The sequence below is a fragment of the Hemiscyllium ocellatum genome, chromosome 13 (assembly GCF_020745735.1).
Source record: "Hemiscyllium ocellatum isolate sHemOce1 chromosome 13, sHemOce1.pat.X.cur, whole genome shotgun sequence".
NCBI lineage: Eukaryota > Metazoa > Chordata > Chondrichthyes > Orectolobiformes > Hemiscylliidae > Hemiscyllium > Hemiscyllium ocellatum.
In genome coordinates, this window is record NC_083413.1 from 85,978,504 (window position 1) to 86,001,260 (window position 22,757).

Genomic DNA, 22,757 nt, shown 5'->3' on the forward strand with positions numbered 1-22,757 from the left:
TACCATTCTCTCTAAGACTTTGCCCACCACTGAAGTCAGACTCACTGGCCTATAGTTACTAGGGCTATCCCTACTCCCTTTCTTGAACAAGGGGACCACATTCGCTATCCTCCAGTCCTCTGGTACTATTCCCGTTGACAATGACGACATAAAAATCCAGGCCAATGGCTCTGCTATCTCCTCCCTAGCTTCCCATAGGATCCTAGGGTAAATGCCATCAGGCCCAGGAGACTTATCTATTTTCATCCTCTCCAATATTCCCAGAACCTCTTCCCTGCATATTTCCAGGCCATCCATTCTAATCATTTGTGACTCCATGTTCACGTCAGCAACAGTGTCCTGTTCCTGAGTGAATACTGATGAAAAGTATTGATTTAGTGTCTCTCCAATCTCCTCCGCCTCCACACACAACTTCCGACTACTATCCTTGACTGGACCGATACCTACCCTAGTCATCCTTTTATTCCTGACATACCTATAGAAAGCCTTTGGGTTTTCCCTAATCCTACCAGCTAAAGACTTTTCATGTCCCCTTCTCGCTTCTCTTAGCTCTCTCTTTAGATTCTTCTTGGCTACCTTATAACTCTCTATCGCCCCAACTGAACCTTCACGCCTCATCTGTACATATGCCGCCTTCTTCCCTTTCACAAGGGATTCCAATTCTTTAGTAAACCACGGCTGCCTCACAAGGCCCTTTACACCATGCCTGACTGGTACATACTTATCGAGGACACGTAGTAGCTGCTCCTTGAACAATCCCCACATCTCATTAGTGTTCTTCTCTTGAAGCCTGTTTTTCCAATCCACACATCCTAAGTCATGCCTCACTGCATCATAATTTCCCTGCCCCCAGCTATAACTCTTGCCCTGCGGCGCACACTTATCCCTCTCCATCACTAAAGTAAAAGTCACCGAGTTGTGGTCACTGTCCCCGAAGTGCTCACCTACCTCCAAGTCTAACACCTGGCCTGGTTCATTACCTAGAACCAAATCCAGTATAGCCTCACCTCTTGTTGGCCTGTCTACATATTGTGTCAGGAAACCCTCCTGCACACATTGGACAAACACCGACCCATCTAATGAACTCGAGCTATAGCTCTCCCAGTCAATATCTGGGAAGTTAAAGTCCCCCATAACAACCACCCTGCTACCTTCACTCTTTTCCTGAATCATCCTCGCAATATTATCCTCTACTTCTCTAGGACTATTAGGAGGCCTGTAGAAAACACCTAACAGGGTGACCTCACCTTTCCTATTTCTAACCTCAGCCCAAACTACCTCAGATGGCAAGTCCTCTTCCATCGTCCATTCCACTGCTGTAATACTATCTTTGACAAGTAATGCCACACCTCCCCCTTTTTTACCCCCATGTCTGATCCTACTAAAACATTTAAACCCTGGAACCTGCAACAGCCATTCTTGTCCCTGTTCTACCCACGTCTCTGTAATGGCCACAACATCGAAGTCCCAGGTACCAACCCACGCTGCAAGTTCACCTACCTTATTCCTTATACTTCTGGCATTGAAGTATACACACTTCAATCCACCCTTCTGTTTACAAGCACCCTCCTTCGAGATCGCTGCATTATTCATAACCTCCCTACACTCAAGGTCCTGTACCCTAAAGCTACAGTCCAGGTTCCCATGCCCCAGCGGAGTTAGTTTAAACCCTCCCAAAGAGCACTAGCAAACCTCCCCCCAAGGATACTGGTGCCCCTCAGGTTCAGGTGTAGACCATCCTTTTTATAGAATTCGATCAACAGACACATCGACCTAGACCGTATATACCAGCCACTGCAGCGGACAGCTACTGACAACCGGAAGCGGCAGATTCAAACCAGTATAAATGCCAGAGGAATCAGCACAGAAGCGCTTCACAGGAGGCTCCCAAGCACTGAAGATGTCACCTAGAAAGGGGACGAAACGTTTGCAAGAAAAACTCCCAGCTCGGCGAACAGAACCACAGCAAATGGCAAAATTTGAATTCAGTAAAAAATCTGGAATAAAAATCTGTTCCAATGAGGCCAAGTAACTGTTGTCAATTGTGTCTCATCCTTACCTATGTGTGACCACAGAAATGTCCAGATAATGAAAGGTGGGCAGTTAAAGCTGGACTAGCCAGCAGTACCAACAGACCATGAATAAAAAAAATCAGTTTCTTGCTGGTTACCACAGCTACCTTGCCAGTTAACAAGTAGCAGAACTCGACAAGCTGCCCACAACAATAACAACATGTTATGAAGTTGTAGGTGTGTACTGTACCTTTGAGAGGGTGGAACCTGGCACGGACCTAGAGAGGCACAGAGAGTGCTGAAAAAGTTTAAAATGTAATATTCAGTTGAAACAAATAGCCTGGAGCTGCATTGCCATGGTCCAAAGCAAATTCAAATTTGGCCAATCAGTTTAAATTATGTCCCAGATACCAAGATCCAATCGAGTTTGAATTTTACTGTTTTGGACGACATCAAACCAATGAAATTATATATGTTTTGGTTTATAAAATCAGACATTTTGAACAGTTAGAGGGGAGAACAGCAAAGAGCAGCCAAGCAAGCACCAAGACTGCCAGCAGGATAGCTCTCTGAAAGGTGCCTGTCCATAACAAATTTGTGCAGCAGAACCCCAAAGCCGACCTCGAGAAATCTACAGAGAAAGTTTGACATCCGAAGACAATAACTTGGTTTGAAATTGATTTTGCCATAAATTTAAAAGGGAATTTATCGGGCAAGTATTGTTGAGTGCGGGTGGCGGGGGAGGAGGGGATGTAGAAATAGGTTTAAGAGAAGGAAGTTGTAAATAGTTGTTGTTTAATGTTCTCTTTTGGACTTAAAGGATAAAATTGTTCATTTTTACTTTAAATAGTGAGATTTGACATGGTTGTTTGCTTCAAAATATAACAGATTACTGCGTGAGGTGAGCTTTTTTGTGTGTTGGGTTTAAATGAGCAGAGAGGTTTATCCTGTGCCGTGATACGTGCATGGATAAGTAATGCACTTTGTCACTCACCTCCCCTTTCCAAGCTCTTAGGCAGCGTGTGGAAAAAAAGATATGCAAGGTGCCTGAAATTGTTTTGATCTGTTGCCTAAAAATGTTGCTCTGAATGCAGTTTGGTTAGGACTTTAGCTTTCGCACAAATGTTGCATCAAATCGCCACCATTTGTAGTTAGAGGTCTTCATTTATACTCTGAGCACATACCATAAGCCACCTCATATCTGTACATGATAGTGCTAATCTGTATATAGTGGTCCTACTTCTTGTTTTATTGTTTGTACTCATGTTGGTTAATGTGTTTCAGAGCCCCAAAATTGCATCCACAAAGACATCGATTGCAGTCAGGTATCTCGAGGAAGAGGACAGGAGGTCACAGAAACTTTTACAGCGTCTGGACACGCATATTGAGGAACTCAAAACTGAAAGTGAAAGAACTGTTGACAAATATGTATACTCCACTGTGATGGAAAAGCAATTCTCAGGCTCCAAATAATGAACTTTACTCAGCATGAGACTGAATAAATGGAGCTACTGTTCATGCTATCTGGCCTCAGTAATGGGTGCATTTTGATTCCTGGAGCTATACCTATTATGCGTTAGGGTATACATTAACCATTCTTATCACTTGGTTTCTTAATAACTTGTGGTATTGTAGCTTTTTGTTTATTCATCCCAAAGTTATGTAATCTTGTGGTGTGTAATCATGTTAGTCTGCACCAGTACAGCCAGCATGCTTCACAAAGTGTGTTTGTGCTGTTCTTGGGAGGTAAACATCAAGCTGTCAAAAAATCCAACCTCTGCCTATGAAGGCTTCTATTTTCAGAGATGGCTCTGAGAAACCACTCTAGCCCCTACAACATTTCAACTGTCAAGCTTACAAGGTAATGGTTACATCAATATTTCTGAGCAAACACACATGGACCTTTGAAAATTAGCTGACGTCACTACGTTGATGCTGTGTTAAGGATATTGAAGTGATCCAACTTTTTCAATAATCTGCCCAAAATGCTGAAAATTAGTGTTTCTGTTAAAGGAAAGAAGGCATCAGTTCTCATCGTGATTGCTGTATGTTTGTACAATGTCATGGCCAACAATAACATACTAATAAATTGTGTTTTAAACTTTTTTGTTTAAATAGTATTTTCCATGTCTGAAGTTGTGGTACTTGTTTACATTTTTGATGCTGTTATAAATAGTGGTGAATAAATGCTGCTTAACAGCTTGGTTCAAACTCCAGCTCTCACTGGCAGAGTTATATTAATGTAACTGAAGGAAGGAAACTAATAAAATTGTGCTCTGTTTCAGATCATGTTTACCTTTTTAGTTATGTGAAAGTGACAGGTTGTCACTCCAGAGTGGTAATTTTACTTAGAAGAATCTGCATATTCCTGAAAGGACAAATCAGTGAAGTGTAGTTTTGTGAAGGAAGCCTCCAGTGCTGAATCATAATTGTATATTTATGTACATAAGATTTATCAATAAACTTTATACACAATAAAAACAACTTTTCCAGTTTGTTTTATGAAAATACATTTAGCTATGTGTTAGATTGATATAAAATGAACCTAAAGCCTTTTGCATTTTTGCTTTGCCAATTGTAATATTATGACCTAATGTTATACATGCATTGAGTATGAAAGATTACACGATGGAAAATTACAGACCTTAAATATTATGCTCACTTTTCACAGAGCTACCTAACTTGCAGAGCATTTCCAGCATTTTATGATTTTATTTAAGATTTCTTTTGTTTTTGTGTTGAGGTGGGCCGAGACATTTTTAATAGGCATGTTATTACACACTTCTGGAGCAAGTAGGACTTGAACCCAGGCCTCCTGGCTCAGAGGAAGGGACAGTATCACCTGAACACACAACAGTACAGCACAGGAACTGGCCCTTCAGCCTACAATATCTGTGCCAATTATGGTGCCATTCTAAACATCCCTCCTGCATGGTCCATATCCCTCTATTGTCTGCCTGAACAAGTGACCATCTGAGTGCCTCTTAAACATTACTGTCATCTCTATTTCTGATGGTGCATTCCAGGCATCCACCCTCTGTCAAAAAACAGTACAGCACAGGAACAAGGTTGCACCAACACTTGATGGCTTTTTAAATTAGAGATTGGATTTACTTGGTCCATATCCGTCTCTATCTTCTGTTCCCCTCCTATTCACATTTTTCTTTACACCATCTCTTCTGGCAATGCATTCAAGCCATTTACCAACCTCTGTACAAAAAAAAATCTGTCATATCTCCTTTAAACTTCCCCCTTTACCTTAAACTTACGTCCCGTAGTAATTGCCGTTTGTACCCTGGAGAAAAAAAAGACTTCATTCTATTCATGCCCCTCATAATTTTGTAAACTTTTGTTTCATCAGGTTGTCCCCTCAGTCTCCAACATCCAAGTGAAAACAAACCGAGTTTGTCCAATTTTACCTCTCAGCTATTTCCCTCCATACCAGGCAACATCCTGGTAAACTGCTTGTCTGTACACTCTCCAAATCCTCCACATGCTTCTGGTAGCGTAGTGACGAGAACTGTACACAACATTCCAAAGCTCTGTAACCATTGCAGCATGACTTACCTCTATGCTCTGATGAGGAAGGCAAGCATGCCAAATGCCTCCTTGACCACTTTATCCAGAAAGTGGCAACAAAACTGAGAACCGTGGCCCTGTACACCTAGATCCTTCTGTATATTAGACCTTGATCTGGATTTACCCTTAAACAGTATCCCCAATCTAATTTCCCCAGTTTCTGACTGCTACGACTGTCATTAGCCTTTCCCTAATTTAGTACTTTTACTCAAGGACCATCTTATTTTTGTCCAACCATCTTAAAATTTTATTATGGAAGTATGATCACTATTCCCAAAATACTGCCTCGCTTAAAGTCTTGCAATTTTCTGTTACATTACTATCTGAGTTACTTTTGTAGTTTATCTTCTACCCTCACTTGATTTTTAGTTATCCTTTGTTGGTTTTTAAAGGCTTCCCAATCTTCTGTTTTCCCACTAATCTTCATCATATTATATGTTTTTCCTTTGCTTTTCTGCTACTCCTGACTTCCCTTGTCAACCATAGTCCAACCATAGAAAAAAATCATTCAACTTTTCCCCCAGTGCTCAATGCCTCCTGTGATGTTTAAATTCTGATTTAAAAACAATCACTGCTTGCTTTGAATAATTTTTGATTGCCAAATAAATTATTTTGAATTAATGGGGAAAGGGTTGCAAAGTTATTAGCAAGGAGGATTATTGGTGACTTAATCGCCTTGCCTCTTAGATTCAATTTCTTGCAGTTCTGTGATCATGCTGTATGTAATGTTAAAAAAAAAACTGAATCTGACAGACACTGATTCAGGGTGGAGAACAGGGACTTCAGAAACAGCTGGAGAATAGTGCATTAGTTCAGGGTGATGAGGTACAGAAGTTTCAACTGACCTAACATTTACATCCTACAGTACAATTGATGCGTAAAACTGAGTCCAGACTTCACTCTATCACCAATGGTCTCAAATTAGTGTTTGATCTCAATAATGTTAATCTTAATAATAATAAAGTTAACATTGATGGTCACAAAACCGCATTTGGCGAAAGTTATATGGTCTTGCCTACAATTACCCCACTTCCCCCCCACCTACAGCAGTATGGCTGACTGTGCTGAAATGGCTGAGAAGCCATTTACTTCAAGGGCAATTAGGGATGCATAATAAATGCCAGTATCACCCACATCCAATGATCAAATAAAGAAAATAAGATCCGGTGGTTATACTTTGGAGATGAAAATGGAAATGGGAAATGTATCGGTGATGAGTCTTCAACAAAATAAATCAGTGTGATCTGCATTAAACATATGGATGAAAAGAACAACTTTATTTTTGCCAAACTTGCTGATTATACAAAGCGAAATATGGAAAGTTGTGAAGATGCTTTAATGTCTGCAAAGGGACACAGGTTAAATGAGTGGGCAAAAATTTGGCAGATGTTATGGACAGTGGGAAAATGTGGGTTTGTATTGGCTCGAAGGTCAGAGAATGCTTGAGGACTGAGCATAGATATTTCACAAAAGCAGTCATTCATTCTGGGTTTGGTTTCTCTGCAGTCGATGAGATGGGCTTCAGATTGGTTCCACAGGTCGTCGCAATGTTGAGTGCAGTCGATGAGACTGCATCACGTGTACCATATGCAGTAAATAGATTGAAAGAAGTATGGGTAAATTGGATCTTCAGCTGAAAGCAGTTTTTGGGCTTTTCAACAATGAGGGAATATGTAATAGGGCTTTAACATCCCTTTTTTGACTTTATATCACTTTGGGTCAGATATGCTCCCTGTGAATCGCTTTGGGAGGATTTATTACATTAAAGATTCTACACATGTGCAAGTTCTTGTTAGAACATTACAGCGCAGTACAGGCCCTTCAGCACTCAACATTGCAACGACCTGTGGAACCAATCTGAAGCCCATCTAATCTACACTATTCCGTTTTCATCCATATGTTTACCTGATGACCATTTAAAAGCCCTTAAAGTTGGCGAGTCTACTACTTTTGCAGTCAGGGTGTGCCGCGCCCCTACTACACTCGGAGTAAAGGAACTACCTCTGACATCTGTCTTATATCTATCACCCCTCAATTTAAAGCTATGTCCCCTCAGGTGAGCCATCACCATCTGATGAAAATCGCGCTCTCTGTCCATTCTATCTAACCCTCTGATTATCTTGTATGTCTCAATTAATCACCTCTCAACCTTATTCTCTCTAATGAAAGCAGCCTCAAGTCCCTCAGGCTTTCCTCATAAGATCTTTCCTCCATACCAGGCAACATCCTAATAAATCTTTTCTGAACCCTTTCCAAAGCTTCCATGTCCTTCCTATAATGCGGTGACTAGAACTGTATGCAATAATCCAAGTGTGACCGCACCAGAGTTTTCTACAGCTGCAGCATGACCTAATGGCTGTGAAATCCAATCCCTCTACCAATAAAAGCCAACATACCGTGCACCTTCTTAACAACCATATCAACCTGGGTTGCAACTTTCAGGGATCTATGTACCTGGACTTCGAAATCACACTACGAAGAATCTTACCATTAGCTCTTTATTCCTGTTGCTCCTTCCAAAGTGAATCACCTCACACTTTTCTGCATTCAACTCCATATTCCACCTCTCAACCCAGTTCTGCAGCTTATCGATATAACCTGCAACATCCTTCTGTACTATCCACAACTCCACTGATCTTTGTGTCATCCGCAAATCTACTAACCCTTCTACGCCCTCATCCAGGTCATTTATAAAAATGGCAAACAGCAGTGGCCCCAAAACAAATCCTTGCAGGACACCACCAGTGACTGAACTCCATGATGGACATTTTCCATCAACTACCACCCTTTGTCTTCTTTCAGCGAGTCAATTTCTGATCCAAACTGTTAAATCACCTGCAATCCTATGTGTTTGTATTTTGTGCAATAGCCTACCTTTATCAAATGCCTTACTGAAATCCATATACACCACATCAACCGCTTTATCCTCATCCACCTGTTTGGTCACCAGCTTAAAGAAATCAATGAGGTTTGTGAGGCACGATCTACCCTTCACAAAACCATGTTGACAATCCCTAATCAACTTATTCATCTCGAGATGATTATAAATCCTACCTGTTATAGCCTTTTCCAACACTTTACCCACAACCAAAGTAAGGCTCACTGGTCTATAATTACCCCATTGTCTCCACTCCCTTTCTTGTACAAGCGAACATTTGCTGTCCTCCAGTCTTCTGGCACTATTCCTGTAGACAATGACGACATAAAGATCAAAGCCAAAGGCTCTGCAATCTCATCTTCCCAGAGAATCCTAGGATAAATCCCATCTAGTCCAGGGGACTTATGTATTTTCACACTTTCCAGAACTGCTAACACCTCCTCCTTGTGAACCTGAATCCCATCTAGTCTAGTAGCCTGTATCTCAGTATTTTCCTTGACAAAAACTGTCTTTTTCAAATATTCATTTGGCACTTCTCCCATTTCCTCAGACTCTATGCACAACTTTTCACTACTATCATTGATTGGCCCTAATCTTACTCTGGACATTCTTTTATTCGTGACATACCTATAGAAAGCTTTAGGGTTTTCCTTGATCCTATCCGCCATTGACTATTCATGTCTCTTACTGGCTCCTCTTAGCTCTCTCTTTAGGTCTTTTCTGGCTAACCTGTGCTTTCAAGCACCCTGAGCCTTCACGTCTCATTTTAACATAAGTCTTCTTCCTCTTGCCAAGAGATTCAACTTCTTTAGTTAACCATGGTTCTCTCGCTCAACCACTTCCTCCCTGCCTGACAGATACATACTTATCAAGGAAGGTAGTGGCTGATCCTTGAATAAGCTCCACATTTCAATTATGCCCATCCCCTGCAGTTTCCTTCCCTACCCTATGCTTCCTTAATCTTGCCTAATCGCATCATCATTGTCTTTCCCACAGCTATAACTCCTGCCCTGCATTATATACCTATCCCTTTCCATCGCTAAAGTAAACATAACCGAATTGTGGTCACTATCACCAAAGTGCTCACTAACTCCAAATCTAACATCTGGCCTGTTTCATTACCCAGTACCAAATCCAATATGGCCTCGCCCTTGTTGGCCTGTCTGCATACTGTGTGAGGAAACCTTCCTGCACATACTTGTCAAAAAACTGACTCATTGAACTGTAGTATTTCCAGTCAATACTTGCAAATGTAAAGTCTCCGTAACAACTCCCCTGTCACTTTCACCTATCAAGAATTATCTTTGTCATCCTTTCCTCTACATCTCTGGAACTATGCGGAGACCTGTAGAAAGCTTCCAACAGGGTGACCTCCTTTTCTGTTTCTAACCTCAGCTTATACTACCTCAATGGACGAGTCCTCAAACATCCTTCTGCAACCATAATACTGTCCTTGATGAACAATGCCACACCTCCCATCACTGTTCTTACTGAATTTTACCATCTTCTCGGTTCTTCTCTGTCCCTACTTCTTATTGTCAGTGGCTTAATTGTTTCCCAACAATACAAATGTGACTAAACTTCAAAAGTAATTTATTAACTGTGAAATGCTTTTTGAGCATTCCAAAACATAAAAGACAAATATAATTTCAAGTGCTGTCTTCTTTTCTGAGCACTTCATTTGTTTTATTGTCCAGCAGTAGAATTAAGAAGCAGTGAGCCACTGTCAACCTGTCACAGCTTATTGTCCATTGTAAAGGTAGTGCCACATGACAAAGCAATTTCATTTTCTTTAAAGATGTTTCTTTATTTCTAGTAGCACCATTTTTGCCGGTCACAGCGAATGACAATAAACATTTCTTGTCTTAACTGTGTGTGTGGGCTATGAGCCTTCTATCTCATATTGAAGGGCAAATGTAAATTTTGTGTCAAACATTTTGTCTGAAACTCCAACACTGAGGAACTTGGAGTCTTGTGTGTAACACCTTCCTTCCCAGTAGCCGTCATTGCTCATGGTCAAGGGACAGGGAGATTTGCCATAAACCTGGACCTTTCTCACATGGGGGATTTTAAGCTTGAATGTCACCATCTCGTTGCGCGGCAGAATTCCAGAGAGCGGCTCAATTAATTCACATCCGTCAGTCCAAGAGCTGAAAACTTTAGGGAAACTTGGCCAGTGGACGTTCTGATCACGACAGAAAATGAAGTATTCACACACATGGTCATGTATTGGACTGCGTTTTGCCTTGTCCTTGGAAAATATGGTGAAAACATAAAGACCGGCTGCAGGGAGGTGGATCTGGAATTCGACCCAGTTACCATGATGAGTTTTGAAGACGTGATTTCTCATGACCTCCTCTGACAATTTGACTTCATCACATGACAGCTTGCTGGTGAATGAGAGATCTCTGTTCAGCATGAACCTTATACTACAATTGCCATCATCACAATAAATAATGGGTTCGGGGTGTGAAGGTTTCAAAAGACCCTTGTTCTCAGTAATCCAGCTGGGTCCTAAAGGATTGTGAAATACCTTTGGCAGCTTGAAGTTTTCTTCAATAAAATCACATTTAACCAAATATCCACATATAAAGGAATAAGTTTCCTCTTTAGAATCAAATAGTTTGGCATAGATCTTTAATCTGAATTCTCCAGCTTTTTGTGGCAGAACCTCAAGCTTCATGCCATACTTAGTTATGGTTAGGATGCCACAGTCTTTTTTCCCATCCAGATTGAAAATGAAGTACGTTGGATACAGTCCTTCCACATTGATGATAACTCTTCCATTCACTGTTTGAAATGATTGAAAATTAGTTTAGCATGTTAGAGATGCCCCTCACTGGTGAACTGTCACTTTTTCAAGTTAGCATACCTTTGCAGCATTCTCTTGAATAAACCTATTCAATGTAATCCCGCCATTTGCCATAGTTTCATGGTAAAGCTAAGTCTGGATCTTCCCTACTGCTTTCCCAGAGATATAAAATCAGTCATAAAATGAATTGCATGGAAATTAACATATTGGACCTCCATATTGACAAGTCTGACCAGTATGTGTCATTCATCTGGTTTTACTGGGTTTTCCTTCTGGTTTGGTGTGGAATACTTAAAGTAACAGCACATTACTTAACTAATTAATTACTAATTCAGGTGGAGAGCATTGATTAGCTAGATGACTAGGGTGTGGTGTTAAACCAAAGCCAACAGAGTAGATTCAATCCCCTTACAAGCTTATAGAGGCCCTGCCTCCTCACCTTGGCCCATTGTAGTGGAGTAGTTATTCTCAAACTGTACATAACCAATTGTCTCTTTCTAATGGAGAGAAATTCCTCCAGTCATTCACAGGCTATGGCTCCCGACCACGTCAATCTCCTTACAATCTCATTACTGTATTTGAACCAACTAAATTATGAACATAATTGCTCTGTGTCCATTATCTGGACCACCAATCAGGCTAAGCTTGATTCTTTGGCACTTTTACATTCCCCCCTGCCCCCGACTCCCCACAAACCCCCAAGTAAAACATTGCACAAATTCTGAGTTGATGCTTCAGTGTAGTATTGAGAGAATGCAGCATCTTTGAAGTCACCAACTTTCAGGTAAAGGAACTGTCTGTTGTTACAGAAGCATTAGGAGTGTACAGGGAGGCCATTTAGTCTTAGTGTCTGCACTGCTCTCTGAGCATTTTTGGGCTAATGCCTTATTCCTTAACCTGCATACTATTTCTATTTAAATAATCATGTGACGTCCTCTCAAATGCCTCCAGCTACCTCCAGTACACTTCCTGGTTGGGCAGAAAGGATCTCATGGCAATATTTTGAAGGGAAGAATGTTCCCCAGTATCCTGGCTAAAATTTACATCTCAAGCACAATATTTCCCTGGTCAGTTATCTAATTTGTGCTTTTGGAATTTTGCTGTGTACAGATTAATTACCTCATTTCCTACAGTTGGAACAGTAACTTCAAAATTACTTCATTGGCTGTAAAGTTCTTTGAGGTGACTGAAAGGCGACAGTCATGAGTTAAATGTCATGGTACATTTTGGTATCAAAGACATGGGCACAGTGAGGAAGGAGGTCTTGCATCAATTATTCAGGGAGTCAGGCAGTTTATTAGAAAGCAGAACCTCAATGGTTGTAACCACTGGATTATTCCCGGTGCCATATGTTAGCAAGTATAAAAAGAGTAAAATAGGATTGATGAATGTGTGGCTCAAGAGTTGGTGCACAAGGGAAGGTTTTAGATTCCAGGATCACTGGGATCATTTATTGACAAATGGGACGGACTTGTACAAATGGGATGGTCTGTAATTGAACCACACTGGGAGTAACTTCCATGCAAGTACATTTGTGAATGCTGTTGGGAGGGATTTAAATTAGTCTGGCTGGGAGAGGGGACACAGTATTGATGGAACAGAGAAACATTACGGTGGCTAGATGATTAGCACTGCTGCCTCACAGCACCAGGGTCCCAGGTTCGATTCCAGCCTTGGAAAACTGTCTGTATGGGATTTGCATATTCACCCCATTGTCTGTGTGGGTTTCCTCCCACAGTCCAAAGATGTGCAGGTCACGTGAATTGGCCATGCTAAATTGCCTATTGTGTTAGGTGCATTAGTCAGAGGGAGGTGAGTTACTCTTTGGAGGGCTGGTTCCACACTGTAAGAAATCTAGTCTTGTCTTAATTATGCGAGGGGGTTTCAACTTTCCCAACATAAATTAGTACAGTCATAGTGTTAAGGATTTAAAAGGTGTGAATTTCTTGGAATGTATTCCAGGAGAACTTTTGTATAAATGTGTAGAATTCCCAAGAATGGATGATGCAGTGTTCGATGAGGTTCAGGGGAATGAAAGTGGACAAGTATTCAGTGCAGGAATCACTTTAGCAATAGCAACCACAATGTGGCACGATCCAAATTTGTTTTGAAAAAGGAGAAAAATGGCCTTCAAAAGCTATATTTGGATTGGTGGAAGGCAGCTTGCATGAATACAAAGCAGGATCTGGCCACAACAGTTTGACAACAGTTCCTTGCAGGTAAGTCTGAAGTGGAGCTGGAGCACTGGGGGTCATTCAAAAAGAAGGAGGGAGAGTACAGGTCCAACATGTGCCCTTTAGAGGGACGTGCAGGAGAAATATGTTCAGAGATCCCTGGACATCTAGGACAATTCAGAATGGGAAGAGAAGGAAAGTGGTGTTTTTAGCAAGTCCAAGAGATTAATTCAGCTATGGCCCTAGTGGAATACAAGGAGTATTGGAGGGAGCTTAAGAAAATGATTAGAAGAGCAAAAAGGAAGCATGAAAAAGGACTTGCAAACAGGATTAGAGAAAATCCTAAAACATTTTATAAATGCATTAAATGGAAGAGATTAACTAAAGAAAGAGTAGCGCCCATTAAAGACCAAGGGGGATACCTGTGTGTGAAGCTGCAGGATATCAGAAGGGTGTTGAATGAATATGTCTCTTCAGTTTTCACCATGGAAAAGAGAAAGTAGGAATGGACTTCGGGAAAAGGGACTGTGAGAAACTTGCACAGTTTGACACCAGAAATGGGCAAGTTCAGAGGGCCTGTCAGGCTTAAAAATAGACAAATCCCCTGACCCAAATGAATTGCATCCCAGGCTGCTGTGAGAGGAGAGGCAAATTCCTCCCTGGCCATGAGGGAGGTGCCAGAGGACTGGAGGACAGCTAATGTGGTTCCACCTCTCAGAGGAGTGGTGGAGATGAACCAGGAAATTACAGAGAGGTGAGTCTAACTTCAGTGGCAGGGAAACTATTGGAGAAAATTCTGAAGGAGGGAATTGATACCCACTTGGAGAAGCTTGGGTTAAGTAGGGGTCGTCAGCTTGGCTTTGTCAGAGGGAGGTCCTGCCTAACACGTTATAATTTTTTGAAAACATGATTATGTGTGGATGAGAGAAGTAGAGTTGATGCAGATTATATGGATTTTAGCAAAACCTTTGACAAGGTCCCACACAGGAGATTGATTCAGAAGGTTAAAGCTTGAAATTCAGGGAAACTTAGTGAAATGATCATAAGCTGATTTAAGTCACAAAGTGTAGTGGCAAAAGGCTGTTTGTGTAACTGGAGGTCAAGTGTCCAGCAGTGATCCTCAAGGATCAGTACTGGGGCCATTATTAGTTGTTATATACATAAATAATACAGATGAGAATGTGGGTGGAAGGTTAAGCAATTTTTCAGACAGCAACAACTGTAAAGAAAATGGCTGTAGGTTATACAAAGATATAGATGTGTGGTCAGGTGGCAGACCAGTGGCAGATGGTATTTAACCCTGATAAGTGTGAGGTGATACACTTTGGAAGAAGAAACAAGATGAAATAGGACTCTGGGTAGCTCAGAGGAACAGAAGGATCTTGGGGGTAATTATTCAGAGATCCCTGACAGAACATGTGAATAGAATAGTTAATGTGCCACATAAGACATATGCTTTCATTATTCATGGCATACACCATAAGAACAAGGAAGCAATGTTGGAGTTGTACAGAGTGTTGGGTCGGGCCACTGCTGGAGTATTGTGTGCAGTTCTGGTCACCTCACTCCAGGATGTGATTGCACTAGAGGGGGTACAGAGGTGATGAACCAAGATGTGGCCTGGGATGGAGAAATTGAGCTACAAGGCATAGCTACCAACAGATCTGAGGTAACTTGACTCTGATTTCTCTTCATGGATGCTGCCAGACCTGCTAAGCTTTTTCAGCAACTTCTGTTTTTGTTTTTGGCTTCTTTGTCTTTGTTTAGTTTATCCAAAATGATCTTATTCATAATTTTACAATAAAGGTAGGAAGGATGCAACAGTAAAGTATAACAATTCTACAATTGTATATATCATTCTTGATAAAATCAAAGACACATGTACAAACAAGTGGTTCAGAATTTTCTGAACTGCTTAACTGCTCATTACACTAATATCTTTGTCTTTCTCTTTTCAACTGTCACTGTTTCCTGCCCTATCTTCTCTGTCTGTTAACCAAACACCATTTTTTCCATCTTTCTCTCCTTCTCAGTCTTTCTGTTTGTCTTTCGTTCTCTGTTGCAGCTCAATAATTTCATGCTTCAGCTTATTGTACTATTCTGAGAACGGGTACATGTCTTCATCACTTACCAGTGGACACCACTTGTACTTCTGGATGGATGTATGTCAAACCAATATCATAAAATTCTCCTGTCCTAAAGACCATATTTTCAAATATTTTGAGGGGAATCTTTGGAGAAATGAGCTGCCACTTTTCATCGTTGGGGAAATGATTATTGATGAAGAGGGTAGGATGAGTTAAGAAATAAAATTCAACATACCTGCAGTATAAAGACAGAGTATTTTAGAATTACATGGAGTAAAATTCCCAAGCTGCATTGTAAAATAACAGGCATTATTTTGTTTTCAGAGGAATTTGGGATCAGTATACAACCTTTATCACTCACTTTCATCACCTACGCAAGTGAAGCCATATCTCCTAATCATCCAAATACCTTTCATCAATGGTGCATGTGACACTGGCATAATTCAGAACTTGGGAGGTTTTCTAAGTTTGTGAGGGGAAAGGGGAGGGGTCAATTATCTTAAGCGCATCCACTCGCCCCAAACATCTGAAGTTGACCATTGAGATTGTCAAGATTAGAGAGGTGCTGGAACCTCATTGAAATTGTCAGCCTGTTCAAAGGCTATGATAGATCAAGAAACAGCAGCTTTCTGCTGTTAAATTTGCTCCTGAGGAGCACAGACTCTAATCCTTTTGGAAAAGGATAGATAAATGTGAAGGAGCTATAAGATTCAGAAGCTGGCTGATAAGAAGGGTCATAAGTATGCCCCAGCTGCTATGGAGTAGACAGTCCCAGTCATTGTTGAAATACTCATTTCTGAGGCCATGATCAGCTACAAGAAGGAATAACCACTGAAGGTGACAATATCTTCATAACTCATCCTCCTTCTTAGATTCCATTTCCATCTAATCCCTCACTCACTGCTGAACTATACACTGCAGATGGTGTAAGCAGGCACCTCTATGCTCTGAAAATTACTCTTGCGCTTTCCTGCATTCAGATCCTGAAGAGATGATCCCTGGCTGGAAAGCAGAGGAACAGGAGACCAGAGTGATGGACGCACACCCAGCACTGACACTCAATTTCATACTGACACTCATTAGTTCAGATTCTGATGCCATGTCTATCTGAGAGGATAACTTCAGAGTGGGATCTACATGGTGGTGAGATACTAGAAATGAATGGCTTGCGGCCAGGGCAGGCAGCAAGGATAATTCAGGTACCATCTTCCCTGAGAGCAAGGTCAGACATGAGCTTTTCAGACGAACAGTTTGATGGGGGCAAGAATGCTGATGGATTTATCTGATGTGTACCAGTGCACCCATCTCTGGAAGAAGCTGCTTTGTGCAGGATTCTTGAAGTCAGGACAAAATTCTTCAGCATCTGTCACGTCACAGTCTGCTCAAGAGTAACTTGAAGCATTATAACTTGAAGCACCAAACTCTTAGGGAATTTCACCAATAGCCAGAATAAATCAGCAGCTGCTGTTGTATTTTTAAAAAATCAGGAAGTAGTTGATGATCTCTCACACTAGTGGGGACCGTGCGGGAAGTGGGAGGCAGTTGGTGGAGGGATGGTGAGGGAAGGTAGACGTGTTTTACTCCTTCTACATCTGGCAGAAGTGTTTCTGCACATCCAAACACCTCATCTACTGTGTCCATTGCTCTCAATGTGGTCTCCTCTACATTGGGGAGACAGGAAGCCAACTCGTGGAATGTTTCAGAGAACATCTCTGGGACACACACACACCAACCAGCCCACTGTCCTGTGGCTGACCACTTCAACTCCCTTTCCCACTTCACCAAGAACATGCAAGTCCTGGGCCTCCTCCAACACCAAATCCCAGTTACCCGATGCCTGGAGGAAGAACACCTTATCTTCCAGCTTGGGACCCTCTAACCACATGGTATTAACGTCTATTTCACCAGTTTCCTCATCTCCCCTCCCCCCTACCTCATCCCAGATCCAACCCTCCAACTCGGCACCACCCTCTTGAACTGTCCCACCTGCCCATCTTTCTCCCCACCAATCTGCTCCACTCTCCACTCCAACATATCACCGATACCCCCCACCTTCATCTAACTATCACCTCCCAAGCTACCTTTCCACCAGCCCCAGCCCCACACCACTCCTATTTATCTCTTAGCTCCTTCCCCCCTATCTCCACATTCCTGATGAAGGGCTTATGCCCAAAGCTTTGACTCTCCTGCTCCTCGGATGCTGCCTGACTGGCTGTGCTTTGCCAATTCCACACTTCCTGACTCTGATCTCCAGCAACTACAGTCCTCACTTTCTTCTCTGTTGTTCTATTCCTTGCTGATGCACATTCAACTGTTTGACGTTCTGCAGTTCAATGAGGTGTTCAATTCAAACATAGCATCAGATCAGAATTGCCCTCTTAATTAACCCACAATTCATAGGTCCAGAATAGGCAATGAAGGCTACACCAACATGCCATCCAGTGTGATTTGGCCCAAAAGGTGTGGGCACATGCTGTGGAAGACATTTTGGAACTTGAATGCCAGGTCAATACCTGAACAACATTTCCCGTTTGTCACCTATACTGCCTGTCCATTGGATAGAAGCAGAATGCCAAAGGATTAGGGTTACAAGGAGAAAGTGAGGACTGCAGATGCTGGGGATCAGAGCTTAAAAATATCAGGTAGTGTCAAATATCACAATCCAGTTTCTATGGAGTTCACCCCAACTTTAGGGGAAAGGGGCTGAACAGAGATCCCTTACTTCCCACCAAGTGCCATGTTTTAGGTGGGTTTCATGAATGACTATGCCATTCCCTGATCGCTGCATGAGGAGCAACTTCAGCGAAAAGCCTGCAAATGGTGACCTGTTTCCATTCTTGGACAAGATCAAAGAGACCTCAGTTCAGGGAAAGATGAGAACATGGAAAGATAACTCATCCTAGACAGCAAAATAGCAATATATTCATACTTAATGATTACAGTGCCTGCAATTCAGAAAAAAGTTAAATGAAGGGCTTAAATGATTTGAAAGGAAATACTAACTTGAAAGTAAACTTGCTGCAGGTATCATTAACATGGCCTGCTCCCCATGTACTGTCCAGAAGATGCCACTTCCCATCCAAAAACACAGCATTCCATGCATGATCAGCTTCTCCAGTGAACTTCTTCCCAACATCATAGTTGTAGCCTTTAGAGTATCCTTCAATTATAGTACACTGTACACCTGCAAGACTAATTTGTTGGCATTTAATGTATAGTCAATCATTAAGCACATTCAATTTATGATCTTCTTTTGAGAAACTTGTTAGGGCTAACATTGATAGGGTTTGTTAACAACTGGGTTTGATTAAGAGTAGGAGTATTATATCAGTCATGTTTGCAATGCCAAGTCAGGTTTTGGAAGCCTGTAGATTGCAAGAGAAGGAGGTTTATAAAATTATGAGGGGCATGGATAGGATAAATAGACAAAATCTTTTCCCTGGGGTCAGGGAATCCAGAACTAGAGGGCATAGGTTTAGGGAGAGAGGAGAAAGATATAAAAGACACCTAAGGGGCAACTTTTTCACGCAGAAGGTAGTACATGTATGGAATAAGCTGCCAGAGGATGTGGTGGAGGCTGGTACAATTGCAACATTTAAGAGGCATTTGGATGGGTATATGAATAGGAAGGGTTTGGAGGGATATGGGCCAGGTATTGGCAGGTGGGATTAGATTAGGTTGTGATATCTGGTCGGTATGGACAGGTTGGACTGAAGGGTCTGTTTCCATGCTGTACATCTCTATGACTCTATGACTTTGTTGTTTTTAATTCTTGGAATCTGGGTATCAATCACTATGCCTCACATTTCTAAATGCCCTTGAGAATTTAGCAGTGAGATGCTTTCTTGAAATGCTGCTGCCCTTATGCTGAAGGTGGTCCCAAAATGTTGTTAGAGAGGGAATTCTAGGATTTTGATCTAGCAACAGTGAAGGAACAGCAACATATTTCCAAGTCAGGATCATGAGTGGTTTGGAGGGGAACTCACAGTTGATGGTGTTCCCACATATCTGCTGCTCCTACTGTTTGATTTGTTGTATTTGAGCTTATTGACAATAAACAATGCTGCCAGTGTATATCTGTGGTCAAGGGAGTGAATGTTCAAGGTGATGGAAGGTGTGACACTCAAGCAGGCTGTGTTTTTTCCCTAGGATGGTGTTGAGCTTCTTGAGTGTTGTTGGAGCTGCACTCATTCAGGCAAACAAGAAGAATTCCATCACACCCCTAACTTGTACCTTGTAGATGATTTGGGATGATAAGATGTAACATAGTCACCATAGAATTTCCAGCCTCTGACTTACTCATATAGCCACAGTAATTATGTGACTGGTCCAGTTCAGAGTGTGGTGAATGGTAATACCCATGATTCCGTTGTTGGGGGAATTCAGCAATAGTAATAAGATTGAATATCTAGCTCACATGGCTTGATATTCTCTAATAAAAATGAATTCTTGAAAGTTTTGAGATCCTAGTTAAAATCATGGATGGTCCAATGAGTCTTGAATTCAATGTATTGAGAAGAGAAACTATGTAGGGTGATGCTCTGGGGTCTGACCTGTTTAGCAAAGGAAATTATTGAGAAGACATGGTGGCATGGTGACTCAGTGGTTAGCACTGCAGCCTCACAGTGCCAGAGACTCGGATTTGATTCCAGCCTTGGCTGACTGTCTGTGTGTAGTTTGCACATACTCCCCGTGTCTGCATGGGTTTCCTCCGGGAGCTCCGGTTTCCTCCTACAATCCAAAGATGTGCAGGTCAGGTGAATTGGCCATGCTAAATTACCCATTGTGTTAGGTGCATTAGTCAGGGGTAAGTTCAGAAGAATGGGTCTGGGTGGGTTGCTCTTCGGAGGGTCAGTGTGGACTTGTTGGGCCGAAGGGCCTGTTTCCATACTGTAGGGAATCTAATTGAAAATATTAGAATCAACTTAAATATTTTGCTTGGTGATTCTTATTCTCTCACCAATGAAGGTCTCTCTTCTGAAGAAAGGTCAGTGGACTCAAAATGTTAACTCTGCTTTCTCTCCACAGATACTGCCAGACTTGCTGTGTTTTTCTAGCAATTACTGTTTTTGTTACTAAGTTCCAGCATCTATAGTTCTTTGGGGGTTTTTTTGGACAGAAAAAATTATCTATGGACTGGCAAAATGGAGTGAAATTGCATCAAGTATAATGCCGTGTAGGTTCACAGAATGGAACTGGAGGTTACATTGCCCTTGGGTATGATCATGTTCTGGTGATTCTAGGAGGAGAGGTTACCTAGCAAGGTGCAGAATGAGATTGGAGGGCAAGCAGAGACTGTGGTTCAACTAGATCAAGGACTGCGGAACAAACTAGGGAAGCGATGATCATGACGTTTGGTGGTGACAAACAAGTGAGAAAATAAATTGATAAGATTTCAAACAAAAAGAGTTGGATACTTGGAAACAATTTGGTGTCTTCTCTGTAGCACCAGAACAGCCAGCCTGTAGAGCAAAAGTACTTCCTGATGGAGCATGGAAGTAAGGTTTGGGTCTTTGGATTTTGAAAAGTGACTGCCTGACCAAGATGTCAGTGCGAATGTTCCTACTGCAGGGAAAGTAATTTTTGTGGATTCTCTTTCATCTCTTAGCTAAGTTAGTGTGATTGTAGGTAGATTGGTACAAACGCCACATTTTTGCAGGGTGGAATATGTTAAAGAAGTATGTTTTTGAGAGAAGTAGGTGATGTGGAAGGGAGCACAAGGAAATAAAAGGGGCTCTTTCAAAACACCTGAACTGCAGAAATACAAGCACTGACAGAAACCATAGACTTGGGTTGCCTTTCCTGGACATTCAGAGGCAAATCTGAATTTCAGGCATTCTGAGGAAAGTATGCCCTTTCAGTATATAATTATTCTCCTGGAATAATAATCATTCAATGAAGAATGTTATTGAGAAAATGTTGAGGATTGATTTCATTCCGATAAAGGAAATTTGGGAAAGGAAAGTGAATTCTAAAGAAGAATTGGTTGACAAAAATCACCCATTATGTCTTAGTTTAGATTACTTAGAGATTACTTACGGTGTGAAAACAGGCCCTTTGGCCCACACCAACCCGCCGAAGCGCAACCCACCCAGACCCATTTCCCCACATTTACCCCTTCACCTAACACTACAGGCAATTTAGCATGGCCAATTCACCTAACCTGCACATTTTTGGACTGTGGGAGGAAACCGGAGCACCCGGAGGAAACCCACGTAGACACAGGGAGAATACGCAAACTCCAGACAGTCAATCGCCTGAGGCGGGAATTGAACCCGGGTCTTTGGCTTGTTGCAAGAAATTAATAGCTGTCTTAGATGATGGACATCTTGCGTTATGATTCATAAGAATTGTGTAAAACCATTGTTGTATGCTAAATATGTCAAGTATAATATAGGGCTTTTTGTTTAAAGAAGTCAAGTATATCTATTGCGGTTTGTTAATTGTGCTGTTAGATACATTGTTTGCAAGGACTGGGATCACATATAAAGGATGACAGTCTCTCTTAGCAAGAGTTTTTAGATTAGATTCCCTACAGTGTGGAAACAGGCCCTTCAGCCCAGCCAGTCCACACCGACCCTCTGAAGAGTAACCCACCCAGACCCATTTCCCTCTGGCTAATGCACCTAACACTCTGGGCAATTTACCATGGCCAATTCACCTAACCTGCACAGTTTTTGGATTGTGGGAGGAAACCAGAGCACCCAGTCACGGGGAAAACGTGCAAACTCCACACAGACAGTTGCCTGAGGCTGGAATTGAACCTGAGACCCTGATGCTGTAAGGCAGCAGTGTTAACTACTGAGCCACCATGCCACCCTAAGTTCTTCCCTTCACCAGTGGGGATTTAACGTAGAAGATGTTGCAATTATGTAATAGATGATGAAGATGGTCCACAGAATCCCAGGTCACTTGCTCTTCATATGTATATGGGCTGTGACAGGATGTTGCCCCATTTCATTATTTGACAGGCAACTACTCAACTTTTGATTTCACTTCAGCCTTGTGCTCCTGATCTTTGCGCATTCTAACCCCCACCTGCACCCCCCCACCAACCCTCGCTTGGATCTGCTCTTATTCCTGGCCAGATAGCCAACAGGAGTAGGCAATGTCACATAAATGGGCTAATTAAACCTGACTTGTTGCCTTTCTTCTGTGTTTGTGCCCATTCTGGGGCAACGCTTGAGACAGAGCGCTCAGTCCCTTTGTGTATAC

At 41.9% G+C, this 22,757-nt stretch overlaps 2 protein-coding genes across 4 annotated transcripts in view; one reads left to right on the forward strand and one right to left on the reverse strand.

Moving 5' to 3' along the window:
- The window catches only part of cep63 (centrosomal protein 63), a 120,596-nt gene extending 116,170 nt beyond the window's left edge, over nucleotides 1-4,426 (forward strand). For all 3 annotated transcript variants that reach the window (XM_060834347.1, XM_060834349.1, XM_060834348.1), the window contains one exon: nucleotides 3,297-4,426. In XM_060834347.1, the coding sequence (XP_060690330.1) occupies nucleotides 3,297-3,485 (189 nt within the window). In that variant the 3' untranslated portion in view covers nucleotides 3,486-4,426. The remainder of the gene's footprint in view (nucleotides 1-3,296) is intronic.
- A 5,925-nt stretch (nucleotides 4,427-10,351) lies between these two features.
- The window catches only part of ky (kyphoscoliosis peptidase), a 41,952-nt gene continuing 29,546 nt past the window's right edge, over nucleotides 10,352-22,757 (reverse strand). The window contains exons 5-7 of the mRNA XM_060833973.1: nucleotides 18,546-18,734; nucleotides 15,587-15,777; nucleotides 10,352-11,259 (exon numbers count right to left, since the gene is read on the reverse strand). Of these exons, the coding sequence (XP_060689956.1) occupies nucleotides 10,352-11,259; nucleotides 15,587-15,777; nucleotides 18,546-18,734 (1,288 nt within the window). The remainder of the gene's footprint in view (nucleotides 11,260-15,586; nucleotides 15,778-18,545; nucleotides 18,735-22,757) is intronic.